This window comes from Centruroides sculpturatus, unplaced genomic scaffold (genome assembly GCF_000671375.1).
Source record: "Centruroides sculpturatus isolate CEXI.00-Female unplaced genomic scaffold, Cexi_2.0 scaffold6, whole genome shotgun sequence".
NCBI lineage: Eukaryota > Metazoa > Arthropoda > Arachnida > Scorpiones > Buthidae > Centruroides > Centruroides sculpturatus.
Window position 1 is genome coordinate 706,064 of NW_019384869.1, and position 25,420 is coordinate 731,483.

Consider the following 25,420-nt stretch of genomic DNA (forward strand, 5'->3'; position numbering starts at 1 on the left):
AATTGTCTGTGAAGTTTCAATATGAGCTATGTTCAGTAAGTAACACAGAATGCTAAGTAAGAAATATAACTAGCTAGGAGGGAAGAGCAACAATTTGTCCAGCGTACCTTTCAACAGTGCTCTTAATCAGCAAATTAGCTAATGTATTTAAAATGTTAGAAGAGGTGTAACAATGATTTTTACCTTTTCTAACATTTTAGAATATCTCATCAGGGGCAAGTGAATAATGTATTGGTTATATGATACATCATTTCAAATATGCAATACTGTCAAATGGAAATTAATTGTAGAAAATTCATGTGTGGTGGAATCACTAACAGCTAATGTAGGCCCAGCTGCATAGTTCTGTAACTCACAATTGGGTGTTTTGAGGATTGAACTTTTTCTNAGTTTTTTTTTATTAATTCATTTTTAATTTTCCGCTTAGATATTTCAAAAAATAACAGCAAATTGACAATATTTTATGAAATCAGTTTTCCAAGCATTTCAAACTCTTGAAAAAGAAAGATGCATTCTTAGAGAAAGTATTGACATTAACTAGTAGTAATAGATAATGTTCTTAATTCAAAAGGAAGCATATACAAAATGGAAGTGTGCTCTTAGCTGTTTGCATCATAGAGAAGCAATGAGCATCATCAGAATTTTGCAGCTGTAGGGTATGAAACCTCATGAAATTCATAGAAGAATGCTATAACAGTATGGAGATGCTGTAATGGTAAGAGAAGAATATATGAGTGGGTAAACATATTTAAAAATGACAAATATCAATCTGATATATAATCTGGGATGACCCAACACTCTGTTCATCCCAGTTAGGCTGTTACTGATGAGAAGATTTTGATGCCATTATTCATGAAAACAGGTGCATTTCTTTGGAAATTCTTATTCATACATACTATTGTCACAGAGGTTTGCAAGTATCACAAATTATGTGCATGGCCTCACATGACTGTTGCAACTATTGATACCATTTGGAGATTGAGATTTCAGATCTTACAGCATCCCTCATACATGCCTGACTGTGCTCCATCTGACTATTATATATGGACCCCTGAAAGAGGGGACAAAGAATTTGAGAGGACAAAGAATTGTAGATAATGAAAGAAGTAGTGCATTCAACCAGGAAAATGTTTTTGGTACATTCCTGGTTGAATGCACAACATGATTCTTTTCTGATGGAATAAAGAAGGTGATGCAATGGTGTGAGAAATGTATTGGAAAGGAGGGTGATTATCTAGAAAAATGACTTATATAATTCAATTAGAGATACAAATGATATCTCAAAATATTTATTATTATTTGCTATTACCTTTTGAAACACCTACATCTAGTTATGTTAATTGTCATTATTGGGAAAAATATTGGATTGGAAAGAACATGTGGTATTCATTTTAATAAATAATTAAATCAAATTAGACAATTTTCTTACTTATTATTCCAAGGAATCCATAGAATATGTCTGTATTTAATACTTACTAATAAAAAGCCGTAAAAGAAAATAAAAACAAATATTTCAGACATAATAAATAAAGTTATTCAAAAAATCTTTTATTTATCAGTGATAAAATCAATAATAATCTTTAAGAAGGAACTATCATAAAATACAGATGTACTGTACCTCACTAATATGGAGAAAGTTAAGTTTCAGGCCATTGCTGTAAAGTGAAGATTGCCTTAAAGCAAAACACAATTTTTTACTTGCCAGGTTCATATAAAAGCCTAAAAACATATTTACACTGTCTAAATGCACAATAGTGCTAGGCTTAAAAAAGATGCAACAGTAAAAATAACAATGAAGGAATTTTGTATGATATCTTTTTAATTGTGAGTCAAGTGCCAAAAATAATAAACATGAATATAATTGAAATATGCTGTAAAGCAAAGTATACCTGAATAGATGAATCATGAATGCAGAAATAAGATTTTGTTAAGGAAACATTTCTATATGCATTATGCCACTTTACCATTTCTTTTGCATATGTGGAAAAGTTTGATAGTGGTTATGATGATGATACTCAAATGAAAAATCTATCATTAGAAAACTAAAATAAGCTTAATGTTTTGGTTTATTATAAATTTCTTAGGATCTTCCATATAAAGAATTAAAAACTGTAAGAATTATCTTATTTGTAATAGGTATTAAGCATTGTTAGGAATTAATTTTTATTATTAAGTTCATTTGGAAACATCAAATAATGAAAAACTCTTAATTTGTAATTAATAATTTCTTAATCATTAATTAATCATTACTGTAAGATGTATATGTTAATGTGTAGATATAAATTTAATAACAACATAATTTTTTAATATAAAGTCTGTTTAATACTCATTTTTAACAGAAATTATTGTATTATAGAATTACAGAAAAATTTAAGAGTCATCATTTTTGGTTATTTATTTGTGAAGAACTTACCCATGTTGATGTAAAAAAGTTAAAATCACTATTAGAAAGATTTAATGCTTCTGAAGTAAGTATGGTTACTGATACATTTTTAAAATAAGAGAATTTATATTATTTTTTTAGATTTTATTGTCAGGATTTGTAACACATATATAAATATCATACTGTATATTAGTGATATGAGTACATAAAAGTATATGTATTTGGAGAGGGAGAGAGAGAGAAAAATCACATTTATATACCATATGAATTTTATTTCTTAGGTATGACTGATTGTTGTAAATTCAATTCTAAAATATAGAATTATTACAATAGAATAAAACATCTGATTATATTTTAAGTAAATAATGAGTAAATATATATACTTTTAGAAAAAATTGATATACCTTAAAGCCAACAAGCTGTAGTTATAAAATTCTGCATATAGAATGGTGATGAAAAAATAAAAAAATTCATTAATAACATCACAGCACAAAGATACATCATTGAAGAACAGTTTCATCAGAAATATTGCATATTAGTAAATTGTAAAGCCATCTCCAACATTGATCAGTTTGCATTAATTGCCAGACTGAGTTTGCCAATTTCCATTTTTTAACACTTGTAATTAAACTGTTCTTCAATGACATTTCTTTGTGCTGTGATGTTATAATGAATTTTTTAGTTTTCAATATCATTCCATATACACAGTTTGATTACCACTGCATGCTGGCTTTAAGGTGCATTGAATTTTTTGCAACAGAGAACTGTATTTGCCTAATTAGAGAAATTATTATAGAAATTGATTTCAGGTATTTGATTTTTCTTTTAGATTCTTTAATGTTTTAATAAACTATCTGTGTTATGCACTTTTCAATTATAATCAATGTTGAAAATTTTCAACATATTTTTCTTGGATTTTAGACTTGAATATAAACAAATCTCAAAATTTTATGAGAACATAAAAATTTAATTTATAATCATGTGCAAAGCATTTCTAAGCTGTTTAAATTTCTAAGTTATTTAAATTAATTTAAATGACATATTAATTTCATAAATATTCAAAATTAATTTTCAATTTTANCATACATGAATTTTGTATATATATATAATTATTTTATATATATTTATATGTTTTATTAGCATTGTTAACATTAAAATTTCCCTTGGTATTAGGAATATTAATTTAAATTAGTCTTAATTCAATCATGCAATGTAGTTGAATTCTTGAGATTCATATGATACCTTTAAATATTAAATTAAAGTATTCAACTTGTGTAGCTCTGAGGAGGGATCCAGACTCATTGGATCTTCCAATCACAGCAGGCTATAATTTGGAGATGAATCTCAAATATCCAAAACCACAAACTCTGGGTATTTGATTTTATGAAGCACTTGGATTGCAGACATCTCTTTCAGATTAGTCATATATTTTAAGTTAAGATTTAAATGTCACATAAGAAGAACTCTATATGTTTTACACTTGCTTATCAGGAATTAGTGGATTATATGAGCATTGTGTAGCAATTTTGTTAGAAACTTTTCCAAAACATAGTTGTGCAAATATTAAACAAATAATGGGCAAAATATATTAAAAATTCCCAAGAATTGTGGAATACTCCATTGTTTCATTAATTTTATAAGTATGAACACAATAATAAGTTACTTTATATTAAGGCATAAAGTATTACAATAGTGGAGTTTTCAATCATCCACTTTTTACAGTTTTTCAAGAATGCTGTCCACATATTTGGCATTTGTCTGCTAGGTTTGTTGATGCTTCCAATTATCAATCTTTAAAAGTGTTTTTTGTTTTATGCTTTGTTTTAATAATAATTTTTTTAAAATGGATATACAGTTTAGCTATACGGAAATACATAGTAATAGTTGTTTTTGACATACAGTACATTGGATGATTTGTTTTTGAGTGCAGAAATCTGCAAAAGTTTTGCTACAAATTACACAAAATTATAGATGTTTGCCATTAATTTCCATATGTGGAATGCCTTATTTTAAAAATTCTGCAATACATTTTTTTTTACAATTTTTTGCTTTTTGAATAATTTTTTTCCCATATACTGTACTAAATACTGACATTGTTAATAAACACACAAACCCACTAATCCTTTTTTCATCATTGATTACAATTAATAATAGTGTGTTATTTACATTTATAAACATTTTTTTAAGCAAAAGGATAATAATTAAAAGTCTTTACACAACTACATAAGAAGAATTGGTGAATCCACATGGAATCGGAATCAGATGCTATACTTTTGGAAATTGCTGTTCTACACTATTTTGTTAGTACAAAATATCAAAACGGGTGCAATAAAATAAATTGTTAAATAAGAGTTTTTTCTGTATGCTTTGTACTAGAAAAATCCTATCGAAATTGTAAAAATCATATTTCAATTAAAATTTTGGCTACCAGCTTTTTTCAAAACTACAGTTTGAGACACCGCTGATTTTCAAGTAATGAAACTATTGTAATCTTGAATTCGTTGTACGTAATGCCATCTATTATTGCTTTCTGTAGAGAATAAGAGAGCCTTTTAACAAGCAGTCAAACAACCATGCAATGAAATAGCTACATAGGAATAGTGTGTGAAATTTTTTGTCCGACCACCTATAAAAAATTCTCGAGGATCTGCTTCAAACTTTTTATAGGTTTGTCAGAGCATCTGGCCTTAATCACTTTGACCATCTGACCATGAAAAACTTTAAATTATTATTTTACTACAAATGAAATGTCTATTGAATTATTGTAATTTCGTGCTGGTGATGTGCAGAAAATTTCTACTACAAAAAACAGCGTAACGCTCCCTATGGTATATATCATGCTCTGGAGTAGAAATATAGAAACTATGACACAAGTAAGTTATATACAGTTTAGAAGGTATCATCTCAATACACTTTCTATCGCACTTCATTATAAACGTAATTATAAAATAAGTGAAATAAAAATGGAATACTTAGAGAACTTACATTCGCGGATGAATATGTAAAGATTTATTTTTACATAAAGAGTTTGATTCTTGCTGTTCTTTATTTCACAATTCTCGTTATACGAGAACGGAGACATCAATCATTAAAACAAGATGGCGGCTGATGACGACAAATTGTTTTAATTTTTGCTTTGTTCATTTATTTATCGAAAAAAATTTTAAATTTAATAATTATAAGAATATAATTGGAAAATATCGGGTGATTGTAATTAAATTTATCTCTATTCAGTGCTGTCTAGAGAGATTTAAAGTCCTAGTCTTATATGGTGACGTTTCAGGACGCCGAAGACATTTTCGTGAGAAAATTAGTACCAAAACGCACCACTGTAATTCTTTTGAAGCTGAAAGCAACAAATAGTTGCCTTTGCAGGCAACTTCTGGGGACAAAAGTGACGACAACTTGTTAAACGTCATTTTTTATACCATATTCTTATACAGCTTCACAACATGCATTTCTTGTGAAGCTGTTTTGTGAGAACAATGGCAACGTTTGGTCACACTTCGGAATTTTGTCACAGTAAGAATTTATACCGAGGATCATTCAGTCTTCAAATTCTCGAGAGAATGATCATTCGATTCAAGAAAACTGGATGTCGGAGTTGGGAATAAACCTATCACTGTACAAGTTTTTGGAGATATTACAAGCCATTGTTGAACAGTCAACGAATACTGTTGCCAGCTCCAATAGAGCACTTGCACGCACTACTGGAGTACTGAAAAAGTTATGCATTGTTGTTGTTGTTGTTGTTGTTGTTGTTATATGGTTAACAATCACCACTGATTGTTATCCATATAAGAACATCTATATCGGGTTTCCGACGAAGAAACCCGAGTGACTTCTGCATAGGACTTACTTGTCGAAATGGCTGTATCGTGGCCATGGAAGATTTTATATTTGTGAAGTTTCATGTTTGCTATAGAAAACACCTTTTCTACCATATTCCACTGCTTCGCCTAAAGTTCGCGTAAATGCGAAGTTACATTTAACGGGATGACCGAGTGGTTAATTAAGGTGTCAGCCTAACATTCTGGGGACCAGGAAACAATTCGGAACGAGTCTAAAACCCCCAGGAAATTTTTGGGTGGACCATCCAAGATATGTCGGGTTCTGTCCCTCAATATGGGTCTGGCTGAACCCACAGTGGGCCTGACTAAAAGGCCCTTAGTGTCCACAGGAAGGAGACTAAAAATTAACTCCTTCAAAGAAACATCAAATCTCAACGGCCTGTGACTTGTTCTGTGATAGCGCAGAGATAACGAGAGAAAATTAACCCTTTTGTTAAACCCCAATTGCAACAGCGGCAACGCCTTGAGTCAACCATTTTCTTGCAAGAATTATATAACCGTCTAGCCACTTCGTTCTCTGGAATGAAGTGGCTAGACGGTTATATATTCTGTTACAGGCATATTTTAAAAGTTGAATTATCAAGGATATTTTGCAAATTTGATGTTTTTGAAAATCAGTATAACACTGCATTTCTACTTCTCGTTGCACCGCCATAGATTCAGCCAAGAATCTAATATGGCGGAATAGCGAGGATGTTTCAAATGTATGCAATCGAGTAAAACGTACTTAACTGAATTAATTTTGATAGGAATCACTTCAGTTAATGAAATAATACAGATAATTGTATATGTACGAGATTACAGCAGAGAAACGCTTAAACTCTTCCTATACAAAGTTTTGTCATTTATTTTGAAAAACATTGATTATATTATGTTGTAGTTCGACCAGCCTCACAATGGGGCAGCCGGGTAGTGAAGGACAAAGCTCGACATACGCAGGACTTGAAATAAGGAAGAATTTGAAAGATCGCCCAACAAATTCACCGGTAGCGCCGTTCTTTTAAGAGTTTACTGTATTCGATTTCCGAGTTCTTTATTGTGTTTCACTTTTTATTTACTTTCTTTTGTTTTCATAAATAAAGATTTGTCTAATTTACACTTTTAATTCTTCCCATAACAACGAAAAATCACAAGGAAAGTGAGAAATATTTTAATATTTAAGTCTTTTTTAATTTTAATTTCATTTTACCATCGACATCAGACAGTAATATACAATACTTGTATTTTAAATACGTTTATCATATAAATAAATATTATATATAATTATTCAATTGTTTACATTTTAAAAAAAGTTCAAAAAAGTTTTTAATATTCTAATTAAATTTATTATAATTTTTAAAAATTAAATTCAGACAACTGGCAACGTTAATTTCATATTATTATTATTATTATTATTGACAATTAAGGAACACGTGGGTAGATTTTGATTTATTGTGATAAGATTAGTGGAATGATTTCTGTCAAATTCGTCCTTGGTAAACGGAAATAATATATAATTTTTAAAATTTAAAATTATAATTATGAAGATAATTTAATTTTAGAATACTTTAAAATATTTTTAAGAAAATTAAACTTTATGAAAAATTTATTTTAACAGTTATAATCGTGTTTGTTATTATTTATTGCGAAGGAAAAAAAGGCAAGTCTGTTTGATTAATTAATGGAGTTATAAGATATTATCTTTACTTTAATCTATAATCTGATTCTGTACATTAATTTGTAAGGTTTTAATTTTATATTATATTTTTTTTAAGGTGATAAAGAATCCATTCCCGTAGTATTTGTTATCCTGAGTCAGTCCAATTCATATCACAAACAGCTTGCAGATCAAGCAAAAGATAGAATTATTAAACAATCGTTAAATTTGGGTTGGGTAAAATTATTAATTTTTGTTGTTTTGCTGTAAGTTCTATGATATATTTTATAACCGAATAAATATTTATTAATAAATTTAATTTTAAAGGATGTCCCCAATGTATATTTAACTGACGAAGAATGGCCGGAAGTAATAGGTTCATGGACAATATTTCCTCTATTAAATAAGTAATAATTTAATATTTTATGAATTTAATTTATGAAATTTATACAAAATAATATTTTCTGTTGCAATGAACAATTTTAATTAATTTATTATATAGCCTAATTTTAATATATTATTATTATATATTAAAACTTCTTGTCTCAATTAACTTTCATTAAAGGTATCTCATACACTACATAGTGGAGATATCAGAGAATATTTATACCTGAATATACTGATATTATCTAAAATTTATTAAATCTGATGACTTTTTAGATTTAAAGATTTAGGTTTACATCATTTATTGATAATATTTCATAAATTTATTTATGTACAGAGTATAATTTTAGAGGGATAATGTGAAAATACAAAAACTTATATTTACAGATTACAGTTTTTTCTCGTTTTTTTTTTATTCATTAATACATTAGTGGATTTAAATTAAAAAACAACAAATAAATTATGCACTTTCATTAGTTTTACTGTTTCTCTACATCCATATATTACTTTATGTAATTACAACTATGTGAACATTTCTTAACAAATATATTTATTTTCATATCTTTTCATTTACCTTATCTGTTCATAGCCTATTGGGACTTTCTCTTTTCTTTCTTATCCTTCAATCTCTTCCTTACTTCACCCTAAACTAGGGATGGCAAATCTTTTTGAGTCTACGTGCCAGATAGTAAGCATATTAAGCATACTTTTCTTTAAAAATGATTATGCGTGCAGAAGTTTTAGACTTCTAGTAACTATATTTAAATTTGGCAGAATGGCTGAGCGGTCAAAGTGGTAGCTTATCGCTCTTGTGGACCTGAGATCAAAACCCCAGAAAATTTTCAGGTGGTGATCCATTCTACACCATCTGACTGTTCCATTTGGAGTTTGCTAAATAAAAAAGCCCTCTTAGTGCCCACAGGGTTAAAACAGTTTTAAAATACTATATTTAAATAAATAAAATAATATGCTGTAATTAGAGTAAATGTAAAGAACCTGATTGAAAAAGATGATAAACCGATATCGTATAATATATTATATGCTGGATGATTTCTTCGACGTGCCACTTTGGGCACGCGTGCCATAGGTTTGCCACCTCTGCCCTAGACCATTGAGTGGACTCTATCCTCTAATAATACAGTAGAGCGTCGATTATCTGAAAGTCAATTATCCGAAATGTCAATTATCCGAAAGAATTCCAGTCGGCAAATTTAAATTTTTTCCAGTGCTGTGACGCTTCAATCTTTGGCTATGTCTTGGGCTACTCAAATATTTTACGTTTTTGATACTAAATTAACATCTGAAGTATAATTTTTTATTGTTTTTATATTTTTCAATATATTTATTTTGTTTGTACAAAATAAAAAAATAATTTTTAACGATACAATAGTCTTCATTAGGCTTAACATCGACGAAAATTCAACGTGAAGCAACACGCAACAGAGAAAAATTTCAACATGGGATAGGTTAATATAGTTTTTCGTACATAATCGGTTATCCGAAATATCGATTTTCCGAACAACCCCAGACCCCAATTGATTCGGATAATTGATGCTCTACTATAATTTTCATTAGTTCAATTAGCTGAAAGAAATTCTTAATGCATCTGTTATAAGAGCATTTCTGTATTCTTTCTCAGCATAAATTATCTTTAATGTCTTTAGACTTGTGATATTTTTAATTTGTGATAATTTCTTCTGGATTTTTTTTCCCTAGGAATAAATTTATGTATTCAGTCAAATATATATATATTTTTTTTAATAAATATTAATCTTTGATCATTAGTGTTCTTTATTTNTTTTTTGTACAAAATTTTCAAAAATATTATTTTCAGTGACAAAATGTTAATGTTTGATTAAAATTCTTATTTTGCAGTGTGGAAACATGTAAATCCATGTTATTTTTAATAAAACATTTGTCACTTAATGCAGCAAATTTGGTTTCACTTTAATTTTTTCCTGTCCGTATAAATTTGAAACGCACCTTATTAATTGTTATTACCTAATTAAGCTCAAAACATATGTTAAACAAAAACTGACTTGCAGATGTTTACTGTAGCACTGACAGTTTAAATTAAGCTACATTCCATTCACAATAGAAGTGAATAGATTCATACTCACCTTTGTCTTTTGAGTCCACCCTACACATAAATAAAGAGACCCTGTCAGCAACATCTGCAGACTATAAAAAAGGGCATCACACATTATGCAAAAAGTTTCAAACAGTGATTCAATGTCAGATCAGTGCTCCTACAAGGTGGCACTGATTGTAATCAGGGCTAATTTTTTAACCTTGAAAACAAAGAATGTTCCTTGTTTTCAAAGCCAAGTTTGTATCATCCATTGTCCCATACGACTAAGTTGTATAGGACATAAACAAATATCATTCATTTGTTTCTTTTATATTTGTAGAATAAGCTAGAAGTTCTGAATTTTCTGTTGTTTGTTGATAATAGATTTTGGGATACCCTTAGGAATTAGGAAAAGGGCAACACAGACAAAAAGGACAGCATGTGTCCCAAGTGCCTCAATGTATGGGTAACCCTAGACTTTCTCATGTTTTATTATGTCAAAACAATTAACACAACAAAAAATAAAATAATTTTACAACAATTTTTTTCATGTTGTGGGAATATTGTTGCAGATTATACATAACCTGTATAGCATTCAGATTATATTTTGACAAACCAATTACAAACATTGTCTATATAGGCTCTGTAGTTATCTCAATTTGTCAAACTTAACTTACTTAATAAGTGTTAAAAATGCAGTAATATATTTATTACATTTTGCAAGTTTAATTTCATAACTATTTGTGAGTGGTTGAAGTTTGTACACTAAGCATACAATAATAATATGACTGAAATACCTTGTGGGAATAAATGAATAACATCACTGTTAAAATTATAACAGATAAAAAATATGAAATATAAATTCTCATAAATTGAGAAAATAATGTTAAAAAATATATAGATGGTATCTGACTAATAAAAAATATTTTACAAAACATTTTGTTGAATACATCAGTGTTTATTTTTCTTTCAGTTTTTTAATTGTTGCTAAAAAAATAAACCTTAATTTACCACATTTTAATTTATTTTTTGTTCACTTATGAAATAATCTTTAACTAAAATTCAAATTGAAAGCATGTGTGAATTACATGATGATGTGGGTTATCTGCTAATTTTTATTTGCAAATACAAGCTTTTCTTTCATCTAAACTTACCAAGAACATCTTTAACCAAGTAGAGTCATTATTTTATTATTTTCTGAAATATAGAAGGCTGAACTTTTAACTTGGGCTGTCCATAAACAACATCCACACTGGGAAAGAGAGAAGAGAGTCAAGACAAGTAGAACAAAGTTGGACAAGAGGAGGGGAAAAGTTGAGCTTCAGTGGACATCTATTTTATTTCATTAAATTTTATACAGTTTATGCATTTTATTATATATATTTCAAAATTTCTTATATGTTTAATTTCTACTTATGGTATCTATCATTCATAAAGTGATGAAAGGAATTGAGTTTTGTTGGACATCCAAAGAGGTAAGGGGGGTTATGGAAACTTGAACAAACAAGAGGGAAAGGGGGAGTAAAAGTTTCAAGAAAAATGTGGATGTAATTTATGGACAGCCCCTTGACAACTGATAAATTTTTGGTAGATACTTCCTGTCTATGTAGTGACTTTCAGAAAATTATTTAAAAGCCAACTTTCAACTAACAACAATCATCTTGGAAGAGTGTGGATTATGCATGGTTTTATTTCAGTTCTAACAGTTTTTTTGACGGATATGAACAGGAGTACAGTTAGAGAAAGCAGGTAGAGCATATACCCAAGATGTCAGGATACACTGAGAGGAGAGTGTGTGTAATTATTTGAATTAGGAAATTATTATTAAAGGGATTAGGAAAAATGTATAAGGATAATTTATTAGTACTAGGTAAGGGGACAAAAAAGAAAAGGTGTGTACGGGAAATGCAGATTAGTGATGGCATGGACCAACTTGTGATGTACCATCAACATTTCAGACCTCCAGAACAAGAATGAACCCCAAGTGACAGAGAGCCTGGTTGCATATTTGTATGGATATGGATTATAAGCCACTGGGTTATCTGTATGAAATAATAAAAATCTGTTTATAATTTTCATTGTATAGAATGTATTTGAACATTCATGATAACATCACTATAAAAATACTAATTGCAAAACTTGACTATCAGCCTGATAATTATGGTTTCTGAATATAACAATGAGAAATTTTAATTTTATATTCTTACAATAAATTAGAGAAAAATCTGAAAAATTTCATTCTAGACTTTTATCTTGCTTATCCTAGAAGATAATTTTGTATTAAATATGGCAGAATATAGCAATAATGACCACTATATCAGAAAATACACCAAACTTTAACAAAGCTAAGCTTTTAAAAACAATAGGTGAAGCAGGTAAAACTCTTGAAAAAATACATATATAGTGGGTGATTAGGCAATGAACACTTCACTGAACAAACATAAAATGAAGTGACGGAAAATAACAAATACCAATTGATTTTCCCTTGTCTTCAGGTAACAATTCGAAACCTTTCAGAGCATGTGAGACATCAACATCGACACTCAACCTGATAGTAATTCTCTGAATTTTGAAACTCTTCCATGTAATTCCAGCTTTTTGTTTACCTTTCTGACAAATAATTTTTTATAGTCTTTGCGAGATTGTTAAGTTTTGCATCGGGGTTTATTTATGAAAGGTGAAAGTTTAACTGTCCCATCGAATATTCGTTAACGCTTTAATACCAAATTTCGAATTTCATCCAGGCCTTGCATTTCAATAATTTTTTGTAGGCTAGTTGATTTCTGTTCTCTGAATTTTTTCTGAACTTTTTATTTAAAAAAGAAACTGATATTATTATGGAGCCTAAAAAAAGGAGTATCAAGAACTGTACTCACCATAGAAACCAAATAAGAGATAATAGCCAAGGTAGAACATGGGCACAAGATGTCCGATGTTGCTTGGCAGTATGGCTTGAACAGGTCTACAGTAGGCACAATCTTAGCTATGAAAGCTATATCAAGAAGTCTCAAGCTGCTAATGGAGTAATGAAAATCACATCTGAGAAATAAAGAGCATTTTAGAGCTCATAATAGAACCTGAAATTGATCTGACAACAGAAGAACTCCAAGAACGCTTAAATGAAGAATACCAAGAAACTCAGCAAGATGTGTTATTTTTTTTGAAAAAGAGGAAGATGAAAGAAGACCAATGCCAACATCTGCTACTAAAGATCTTTTGAAGAAGTGGGAGGATGTCAGAACAATGATCATCCAAGTGGCATCAAAACCAGAATAAGGTTAATGGAGTTGGGGATCTCTACAATTACAATACTATTAATTACTTTCAAAAAATCCTGAAGAAAAGAGAAAAGCAATTGACATTGGACAGATTCTTTAACTCCCACAAACGGAAAAAACATGACTAATAAAAATACAAAACTGCATATATATGTATTTTTACTATTACATATAAATAAACATAGTAAAAAGTACATATTTTTTTATTTTTTGGAGTCTCTGGAATGAATTAATCAAATTCCCATAAAAACCTATAGTCAATCAATAATCAGTTAACAAACAATTCAGATAATGAACAAAGTCTTGGAACGGATTATGTTCATTAACCGATCACCCACTGTATAAGCACAGTGTCAAGAATTCGTGTATAAATCATAAAGATGCCGCTTGTTTATCAGTAGCTTGGAAGTATCTTCCCAATGCAGTGAACAGCGATACGAAAGACTAAAACAAATATTTCATTTATGCATTTATTTACTTTTATTTTTATTTATTTATTTCTTTTATTCTGTATACCTTCATCAAAGTTGTACACATTTATTTGTATTCTCAATTTATTCAATTTTGTGTATTTAAATAATTCTCATTTAAAACACAATATTTAAATGTTAAAGAATTCTATTCAAAAATGTGTTCAATCCTGAAGATGTCTACACAGATAGCTGAAAGCATTAGATGAATTAAAAAATAATTGCTGAAATAGGTTTTTTGTCTTTAAGTATTTACATTAATCCAGTTCAAGATCAATATATGAGAATATAGCATACAACTCTTAAATTGACTTACAAAATATAAAAAATATATTAATATAAAATGAAATTTTTACCTTTTAGATCTAGGAAGGTCTGCTTTCTCTCTGTAATTTTAAAAATTTTATTAAATATAATGAAAATAAAAGCAGGAAATTAAGTAAATAGTTAAAGGGTCTGTTTATACTCTTAACATTACTGCAATTATCATAATACCACTACTGATGGCATAGCTTAGATATATAAAACTGTTATTTAACTTCAAAAAACAAGAATAATGAATAAATACATCATATCTGATTTTTGTTTTTCATATAAGGAAAAATTTAAACAACATTTTATGTTTAAGAAAAAGAAACATGAGTAGCTAATCAGATTTCTCTTCTATGCAATTCTAATTTGGTTGTTATGTTTGTTGTAATAATCATACCTACCTTCTGGACTAATTCATTGCATAACTGAGGCATAGAAATGTTTGATACTGATCCAAACTCAATTGAATACTCTAAAGCACTGTTTCCCAAAGTGGTTCCTATGAACCCCTGGGGTCCTTGGAATCGCTGATGGGGTCTGTGAGAAATTAAAATTAATTTGAGGGTGTGTGGACAATGTCAGGGGGTCTAGGAAAAGTATAATAGAAAGTAAAATGATTCTGACCCATTTTCATTATTACGGAAGTTAAAAATAAACTGTAATAAATAAATTGTAGTCATTTTTATATGTCCTGACATAAACATTTGTTCTGTGATTAAAGTTATTGCTGGAAAAGTACAAATGGTGTGTTTTTTGATTTTATCATCAAATCTCATATTATTTATCCAAAACAATTGTTAATTAAAAATTCTCATCTTATCAAAAAACGATATTAAAAATAGAAAACAACCAGTTAATCATGTTTTACTTAAAATTTACACATCAATTAAGTGTTTAAAATTACATTTATAACCATAAAAATAACTATTATTTCAACTACTCAATTTCAATGAATAAATACTATAATACGCTTCTTGTCTAGTCTTCTGAATGGCTTGTGAGCACTAAGATTGTCTTTCTGAAAAAAAAATAGTGTTTTTCTAAATCTAATTTGATGTCCTGTGGTAGTGTAATAAGTCTAGTGGTAAAGTAAAGCCAATCTTAGTGCTAACAAGCCATACTCAATTTCAATAGTATTTTTATGTTATAAATGTAATTTTTAATTTTAACTATATTAAATTTAAATATAGAACAATGTACTTTTTAATTAAAATATATAGTTTATTTTATACAATTTTATTATTTATTTTATTTTATAATCATCTATAGTTTTTAATATATGAATCATTTTATAATTCTAACTATTAGAACTATTTAATGAGTAAAAATATATAAATAATTCATTTATTTTTGTCAAAAATATCTTTTTCTATGAAAATTCAATAGATAAAAATAAAAAAACTTATTAATTTTATATTTTTGTAATGTAATTTATAACCCAATTGAAAATAAATTACACATTTTTTTGTTTTCACTGTATTATGCTTGTTTTTTTTTAAATGGGCACGCTTTATATAGTAATTTCAATAAATATTACTTTAAATATCAAAATGTTTTATTTATATTTTATTTTTATATCACCATTCATGACATCAAAGTTAAATTTTGTAATTTTGCTATTATGTAGTTGTGTAGTTATTTCACTTGAGGTTCATGGTCAGGTTTTTGCTAAGAGATTGGGTACGTGGGCAAAATAAGTTTGGGAACTAAAAGGAAGACTATCTCTTCCAGTCTAGGATCAAACAGTAATTTGAATTTTGAAAATTGTCTACCATTTATTACATATTATACTAAATATTTATATTTGGCTTAATTATGACAAAAATTTATATTAATAATAAGCATATATGTAAATTTTTACAATAATTCATCTGATGTTTAGCAAAATAAATTCATATTTAAATTTATAGTGCATTTGACTTCCCTTTGAGTATGAAATGCATGGAATCATTGCACCCCCAAAGTATAAAATACCTCTTTTGAAATATGAAAATTTGTATTAGACATGTTTAAATAATTTATATTTAATTGGTACAGAATTAAAATTATAGTTTACAAACATTCCTTTAAAAAACTGTCATTATTTACCTAATTCCTACAGCCCTAAAACCAACTACTGTATTAGACAATTTTAAATCTGTAAGAGTATTAGTATTTATATTACAGTAGAGTGTCGATTTTCCGAAAGTCAATCATCTGAAAGAATTCCAGTCGGCAAATTTAAATTTTTGCCAGTGCTGTGGCACTTCAATCTTTGGCTATGTCTTGGGCTACTCAAATATTTTACGTTTTTGATACTAAATTAACATCTGAAGTATAATTNAAATGTTAAAGAATTCTATTCAAAAATGTGTTCAATCCTGAAGATGCCTACACAGATAGCTGAAAGCATTAGATGAATTAAAAAATAATTGCTGAAATAGGTTTTTTGTCTTTAAGTATTTACATTAATCCAGTTCAAGATCAATATATGAGAATATAGCATACAACTCTTAAATTGACTTACAAAATATAAAAAATATATTAATATAAAATGAAATTTTTACCTTTTAGATCTAGGAATATTTGGATCGCTTCTTTTTCTGAAGGAAGGTCTGCTTTCTCTCTGTAATTTTAAAAATTTTATTAAATATAATGAAAATAAAAGCAGGAAATTAAGTAAATAGTTAAAGGGTCTGTTTATACTCTTAACATTACTGCAATTATCATAATACCACTACTGATGGCATAGCTTAGATATATAAAACTGTTATTTAACTTCAAAAAACAAGAATAATGAATAAATACATCATATCTGATTTTTGTTTTTCATATAAGGAAAAATTTAAACAACATTTTATGTTTAAGAAAAAGAAACATGAGTAGCTAATCAGATTTCTCTTCTATGCAATTCTAATTTGGTTGTTATGTTTGTTGTAATAATCATACCTACCTTCTGGACTAATTCATTGCATAACTGAGGCATAGAAATGTTTGATACTGATCCAAACTCAATTGAATACTCTAAAGCACTGTTTCCCAAAGTGGTTCCTATGAACCCCTGGGGTCCTTGGAATCGCTGATGGGGTCTGTGAGAAATTAAAATTAATTTGAGGGTGTGTGGACAATGTCAGGGGGTCTAGGAAAAGTATAATAGAAAGTAAAATGATTCTGACCCATTTTCATTATTACGGAAGTTAAAAATAAACTGTAATAAATAAATTGTAGTCATTTTTATATGTCCTGACATAAACATTTGTTCTGTGATTAAAGTTATTGCTGGAAAAGTACAAATGGTGTGTTTTTTGATTTTATCATCAAATCTCATATTATTTATCCAAAACAATTGTTAATTAAAAATTCTCATCTTATCAAAAAACGATATTAAAAATAGAAAACAACCAGTTAATCATGTTTTACTTAAAATTTACACATCAATTAAGTGTTTAAAATTACATTTATAACCATAAAAATAACTATTATTTCAACTACTCAATTTCAATGAATAAATACTATAATACGCTTCTTGTCTAGTCTTCTGAATGGCTTGTGAGCACTAAGATTGTCTTTCTGAAAAAAAATTAGTGTTTTTCTAAATCTAATTTGATGTCCTGTGGTAGTGTAATAAGTCTAGTGGTAAAGTAAAGCCAATCTTAGTGCTAACAAGCCATACTCAATTTCAATAGTATTTTTATGTTATAAATGTAATTTTTAATTTTAACTATATTAAATTTAAATATAGAACAATGTACTTTTTAATTAAAATATATAGTTTATTTTATACAATTTTATTATTTATTTTATTTTATAATCATCTATAGTTTTTAATATATGAATCATTTTATAATTCTAACTATTAGAACTATTTAATGACTAAAAATATATAAATAATTCATTTATTTTTGTCAAAAATATCTTTTTCTATGAAAATTCAATAGATAAAAATAAAAAAACTTATTAATTTTATATTTTTGTAATGTAATTTATAACCCAATTGAAAATAAATTACACATTTTTTTGTTTTCACTGTATTATGCTTGTTTTTTTTTAAATGGGCACGCTTTATATAGTAATTTCAATAAATATTACTTTAAATATCAAAATGTTTTATTTATATTTTATTTTTATATCACCATTCATGACATCAAAGTTAAATTTTGTAATTTTGCTATTATGTAGTTGTGTAGTTATTTCACTTGAGGTTCATGGTCAGGTTTTTGCTAAGAGATTGGGTACGTGGGCAAAATAAGTTTGGGAACTAAAAGGAAGACTATCTCTTCCAGTCTAGGATCAAACAGTAATTTGAATTTTGAAAATTGTCTACCATTTATTACATATTATACTAAATATTTATATTTGGCTTAATTATGACAAAAATTTATATTAATAATAAGCATATATGTAAATTTTTACAATAATTCATCTGATGTTTAGCAAAATAAATTCATATTTAAATTTATAGTGCATTTGACTTCCCTTTGAGTATGAAATGCATGGAATCATTGCACCCCCAAAGTATAAAATACCTCTTTTGAAATATGAAAATTTGTATTAGACATGTTTAAATAATTTATATTTAATTGGTACAGAATTAAAATTATAGTTTACAAACATTCCTTTAAAAAACTGTCATTATTTACCTAATTCCTACAGCCCTAAAACCAACTACTGTATTAGACAATTTTAAATCTGTAAGAGTATTAGTATTTATATTACAGTAGAGTGTCGATTTTCCGAAAGTCAATCATCTGAAAGAATTCCAGTCGGCAAATTTAANCATATATATATATAATACTGTATTTTCTTTGATTAAACACTAGGAGGGTTTATTTTAAAACTGCATGTATCCTCAGAGATTTTTGAGACAGGGATTTATTACCTTACAAAAAGAAACAAGTAGATAAAAATTGAAAGAAATATTTTAATTGTTTTAATTTACAGGTTACAGCTACAACATTTGAAATAATTACTATATTCATATTTAATCTGATTCAGCATTTTTTGATTTGGTTGTTAAATTGTCTATTTTGATATTGTTGGATCTTGACTACAATCTTCTGGTTTAAACTCATCATCTTGGCTAGTTGGCTAAGGCAGTTAAGGCACCAACCTAGCACTCCAGAGTGATAACTTGATATCTTAACTGCCTCGAGAGAGTCAAAAATCCCTAAGATTTTATTTGGGATGATATTATCCATGTCTGTTGGGACAGACCTGGCCTCACAGACCTTTCTTACTACTTGGCCACCACCTTGTGGGGCCTGGTCAAACTTACAATGGACTTGAGAAAAAAGGCCCTCTTACTGCTCACAGGGTGGAAAGAGTAAAACAAAAAAAAAACCTGCCATTCTAAACTACATTATGCTATACTGATCTGTACTTCAACATGTTTTCCATGTTTTTCAATCTGGGATTTATTTTTTAATAACACCTTCATTCTACAGGGTTTATTTGATGACTTAGAGATATAATTGAGAAAATATGGTATTTATATTTATATTATTCATATATTTAATAATAATTTGAATTTTACCTTGTTTCATGTAATCTTTTTCAACTTTAGAATAAGTAAATGTATTTCTTAATAATTATTAATTTTATTTTATTTCATTACTGTTTATTTTTATTTTAGAATTTCAAAAAAATGGAACAAACATGCTTCTCATGATTTTTCAATTGATGCAAAACATGAGGTAATACATATGTAATTATTCTATTATCAGTATTATTATTTTATAGCACTTAATTCACTTAAATTATAAAATTGTTTGCATTTGTGATTAAAAAAAATTTGATACATTATCTTAGTAATAATATATGACAACTTTTTTCTTAGACAAATCTGCTATTAACAGAGTTTATCAAAATTATTGATGTAGTTAGTAAAACTAATGAGTGAACCATATTTTATCACACAAATTATAATTAAATATATTTATATTAGGCTGCAGTTTATTAAAAATAATATTTAAATTTTAATTCTTTAAGTAGGTTTGTAATTGGCAAATTCTAATATTGCCATTTCTTAATCTGCTTTCATAAAATAAAACAAGAGACATATGAATTGATACTTTTTCAAATTTTTTCATTAAGCAATTTAAAATGTATGAAACACAATTGCATATATACACTTTTATGTATCTGTATTTGCAAGTTTTTAGTCTACTTATTGATTTGAAAGAAAAGATTATGATGATAAAAATATTTCTAACTTAATTTTTAATTATATTACAAATATTCATCAATTTGCTCATAGTAACCCTATGAATAATTATTTTTGAAGATGTTAGAAATGTATGTTCCATCATTAAAATGTTGAAATCTTTATCATAGCTTCATAAAACAGGAACACAGTGGAACTCCATTTATCCAAAATTGGAAAGATAGACATAAGGCAAACCTATAAATCCGAAAAAATCAAAGAACTAACTTGTAAATAGTACATTCTTGCCTGAATATAATGTTGCAGCTGTAAGAATACTGTTTTCCCTTGGCTTAATTCCAATTTAGAACACCTGTAACTTTATACGAGGATCAGGTAACAAAAATAAATATAGTACAGTATATCAAATACTTCAGTTCAAATTAGTCCTACAGGCTTAGTGCTCTGTAGGGAAACCAATTACTGGTTGACCTTGAAAAAGGTCATAAAGAGAAATTTACCCCACAAATGGTCAGGAAACTTATGTACATAGCTGATAGAAAACAAAGAACTGATACTGTATGTAGATACATCTTTTGCTTTATACTGTTAATATTGTTGTAAAATTATATATAATGTACAATAAATAAAATAAATAACACAGTTTAGATGCACATTATATGTTGTTAATGGATTTTGGTCATCTGGGTTAGGCCTGGTCCTGTTTGAGCTGGATGAACATGGTTCCACTGTATCACAAAGATATATATTGTTACTCTTCTCTAACTGCACTTTGTACAAACAATTAAACCTCAAACAAAACCTTTTAATATGCAGCCATTTTATTATCTATTCAAATGCTTTTGGTCATTTTTAATGACTTCCTTCAAGAACAAAAATCAAATGCTTCTGATTTGTATACAACAAAATTTGTTTTGGAACATTTTTAATTTTGAACTTTCTAGTGTGCAATCTCATAAATATAAAATTACAATATATATGCGATAATAACATGTACAAACACAAACATACAAATAAAGTAGATACAAACATAATAAATGAATAAATAAATACATAAAGAAAGTAACATAACTGCAAACATAAAAAGGCTACAGTTGCACCTATTTCTTGAAACTGTCCCTTTTGCCTACTAATATATTTATATTACGCCTGCTCTAAAAGGTGGCAAAAAGAGCTTTACTATATTGGAGCCACAGGGAGGTCGTTAAAAGAAAGATTAAAAGAACATAAAAGAAACATATGGAATGAGCAGTCAGTCAGTGCACTCACTAGTGATGTATATTTTAGCAGACCCAACAGAGGTTACAGTGGATTGGGAATGAACAAAAGTAATACAAAAGATTCAAGACAAGAGACACCTCAAATATACAGAGGCAGGGCAAATAAACAAGACCAGCCAGGCAGGACAAGCAATCAACTTTAGAGAATGAAGTAAAATCTCAGCAGTATGGAAAGTGGGCATAATATAAATATATTAGTAGGCAAAAGGGACAGTTTCAAGAAATAGGTGCAATTGTAGCCTTTTTATGTTTGTAGTTGTTACTTTATTTATGTATTTATTTGTTTATTCATTCATTTATTATGTTTATATCTACTTTATTTGTATGTTTGTACATGTTATTATTGTGTATATATTGTAATTTTATATTTATGAGATTGCACACTAGAAAGTTCAAATTTAAAAACATTACAAAACAAATTTTGTTGTATACAAATCAGAAGCATTCAATTTTTGTTCTTGAAGAAAGTCATTAAAAATGACCAAAAGTGTTCAAATAGATTATAAAATGGCTGCATATTAAAAGGTATTGTTTGAGGTTTAGTTATATATATTGTTTTTATGTAACTATTTTTAGGATTACAACTTATAAATAACAAATATCTGTAAATGAATATTATGCACAATTAATGCTCCTGAACCAAATATTGATCATTACTATTGTGTTGATTCTGTTAATAAATGATTATTACTTTATTTATAGAAATTTATAAATATTTTAAATAAAGTATAGAAAAAGTTTTTACTGATTGTCCTTATATATAAGGACAATCATAAAAACTTTTTCTATACTTTATTACTTAATTTAAATATAAATAAATTTAAATATTTTATTACTAATTACTTTATATNATATTGGACTTTCTCATGGAAAGACTTGGGGGCTAGGATTATTATATTATTTGGAAGCACAATGTCTCTTAGTTTTCTGTTTAATGCTGACACAATCTAGTTATTCTTTTATTTATTTATTTATTTTTGTTTAATTCTAAGAATCTTACATAACTATTTGAATTTAAAATGATATGATTTGGTCTTTTGAAAAATGTATGTATCTCGTCAATGAAACTATATAAATATTTAGTTTAATTTTACTCAGAATTTCTGGGAAAGTGGCAGTTGTGCGCAGTTCTTATGAGCATGTTTCTCTTGATGTTGTAAGATGTCACATTCTTATCATAATAATATAAATGGTGTCTTTCATTTTTTATGTGTTATTAATTAATGTATAGAAAATGATATAAAACTGTGCTAAGCACATCTTTGCTTTTATTGCAAATTATGTTAAATTGAAGAGAATGGAGTCCATAGTACAGAAAAGAAATTTATGTTAATGCAATAGTTTGGCAATCTGCTTTATTCAGATGTTCAAAAAAACTGTTATAATACAAAAACCAGAAATACTTATTTAATTAAAAACAGTAATAAACTATAAATAATATCAAGTAGCATTGACATTGAAACATAAATTACATTAAGGACATTAATACATTTTTAAAATTTATTAGAATAATTTACAAGTTGTTTAAAGTGATACTGATATGTGGTCTGATAAACTCTTAAAATTATGAGCTATGTTTGGTCAGTTTTTATTTTTTAGTATGTATTTAAAAAGAATTATAGATTTTTGTTTAAATTAAATGATGCAATATGTAGAATTTTCTTTGCTTCATAAAAGAATTAAAATGTTTTGGAGTATTGAACAAACGAATTGTTTTATCAAGAAATAGATATGTTAATAAAGATTATAAAGGAAATAAAACTACTAATGACAATGATAAAACTTAATAATGATTCTTTTCTATAGGTATTAAACATAAGCTTAATAAAATAAAAGATGATTATAATAACAAAGGATGATGATAATGACATATTGTATTTCATTTAAGTATATTTATAATTAAAATTATTTGAAAATCTCTACGTCAATATTAAATGTTTAGTTGCTTGTTTATTTACAAGAAATTAAAACAATTTAAATGAAGATTGAATCATTTCAACAATTAAGAGAAACAAATATTTGCACTGCTATGTTTTATTTTAAATATTTTTATATATTCTAATCATTTTAAAATAAAAAAAATACTATTATTATTCAAAAGGTAAATACAGTAGACCTCCCTATAAAATGTTCGGGTTCATATAGTTCGGATTCCTATATGACAGTGAAAAAATTGTGACCGTATTCGTATAAACATGCTAAAAGAGACTCATATAATTCAGTAAAATGTCATTGCTGACTCGTGTCATGACAGGATTGGTCGAATTTAGATCAATAGCGGATATTGCACAAACCGTTGAGTTTAAACGAGTAGCGGACCTACTAAAAACCATTTATTATTTAATGTCCATAAAAATTATATTTATATTAATGATGTCTCCAAAGTTCAGCGAATTTTTCCCAGAAGAATAACTTATCAGGAAACATGTTCCCACTGTTCGATGCCCGCTCCACGACGAAAACAAGCTTAAGCAATGGTATTGTCAAATGGTGCACACTTGGTAAGTAATCCTACAATTTTTTGTTTATAGCATAGTTTATATGGATTATTCCCAAAAAATTATATGTATTTTAGAAATTTTGAGTTGAATTAGTCTAGGAATTGATTAATTTTATGGAAGAAAACCTTTCAAACAGCCGTAGTCCGTAAAGTGCATACATACCGGGCTGTGATTGGCTCATGTATTTAAGGACTTGTAGAAAATGGATTTCATAAAAACCAGAACGTATCTACCATGTTATAGGGGGGTTGACTGTATTAAGTTTAATTTTAATTTTAATATTTTTCATTTAAATTTTCATTTATATTTAAAAATTTAATTTTCATTTTTCTAAATATTATTAAAGTTGATCAATTAAATTAAAATTTTAATTTCTAAATTACAAATTAGGATCACTTTTTAGGACATGCTCTGAGAGATAGAGAAGCAACTATAATTCATCATTTTGCATTTTCAGAAGATCCTTCATCATTTTCTTATCCTGAATTTTCAGCTGGCATCATATTAAGCAAGTCATTAGTTAAAAAGTATGTTTATTTGTAAGTTTTATATAAGATGAAAAATAGTTTATGTTTTATGTTAAAATACAGTGGGTGATCGGTTAACAAACAGATCGGTTAACGAACAAATCGGATAACGAACACTTTCGAGAAAGATTTTTATGATCGGACAACGATCACATGTTTGGATAACAAACACTTCCCTGAATAAACACAAGAATCGATGTAAAATAACGAATACCAATTGGTCTTCCTTTGTCTTCAGGCAACAATTCAAACTTTTCGGAGCGCGGGAGACGTCGACATCGACGTTCTACCCAGTATATACTGATCGGATAGTATTCCCCCGAACTTTGAAACTCTCACTTGTAATTCCAGCCTTTTGTATTTCTGACAGAAACAATTCTTCTACATTTTCTTCTGAAAATGCGGATTTATGCCGATATCTGTTATTAAAGATCTTTTGAAGAAGTAGGAGGATGTCAGAACAACGGTCTTAAAATGGCATCCAAACCAAGTTGAGGTTAATAGGCCTAGGGATCTCTACAATTACAATGCTATTAATTACTTCTGAAAAATCACGAATAAGACAGAAAAGCAATCGACATTGGA

At 27.8% G+C, this 25,420-nt stretch overlaps 1 protein-coding gene across 1 annotated transcript in view; it reads left to right on the forward strand.

The window, feature by feature from the left end:
- Positions 1 to 7,628: 7,628 nt before the first annotated feature.
- LOC111630841 (beta-1,3-glucosyltransferase-like) overlaps positions 7,629 to 25,420 on the forward strand; it is a 35,575-nt gene continuing 17,783 nt past the window's right edge. The window contains exons 1-6 of the mRNA XM_023375005.1: positions 7,629 to 7,709; positions 7,832 to 7,873; positions 7,989 to 8,107; positions 8,198 to 8,277; positions 19,997 to 20,057; positions 24,699 to 24,827. Coding sequence (XP_023230773.1) covers positions 7,685 to 7,709; positions 7,832 to 7,873; positions 7,989 to 8,107; positions 8,198 to 8,277; positions 19,997 to 20,057; positions 24,699 to 24,827 — 456 coding nt within the window. The 5' untranslated portion in view covers positions 7,629 to 7,684. The remainder of the gene's footprint in view (positions 7,710 to 7,831; positions 7,874 to 7,988; positions 8,108 to 8,197; positions 8,278 to 19,996; positions 20,058 to 24,698; positions 24,828 to 25,420) is intronic.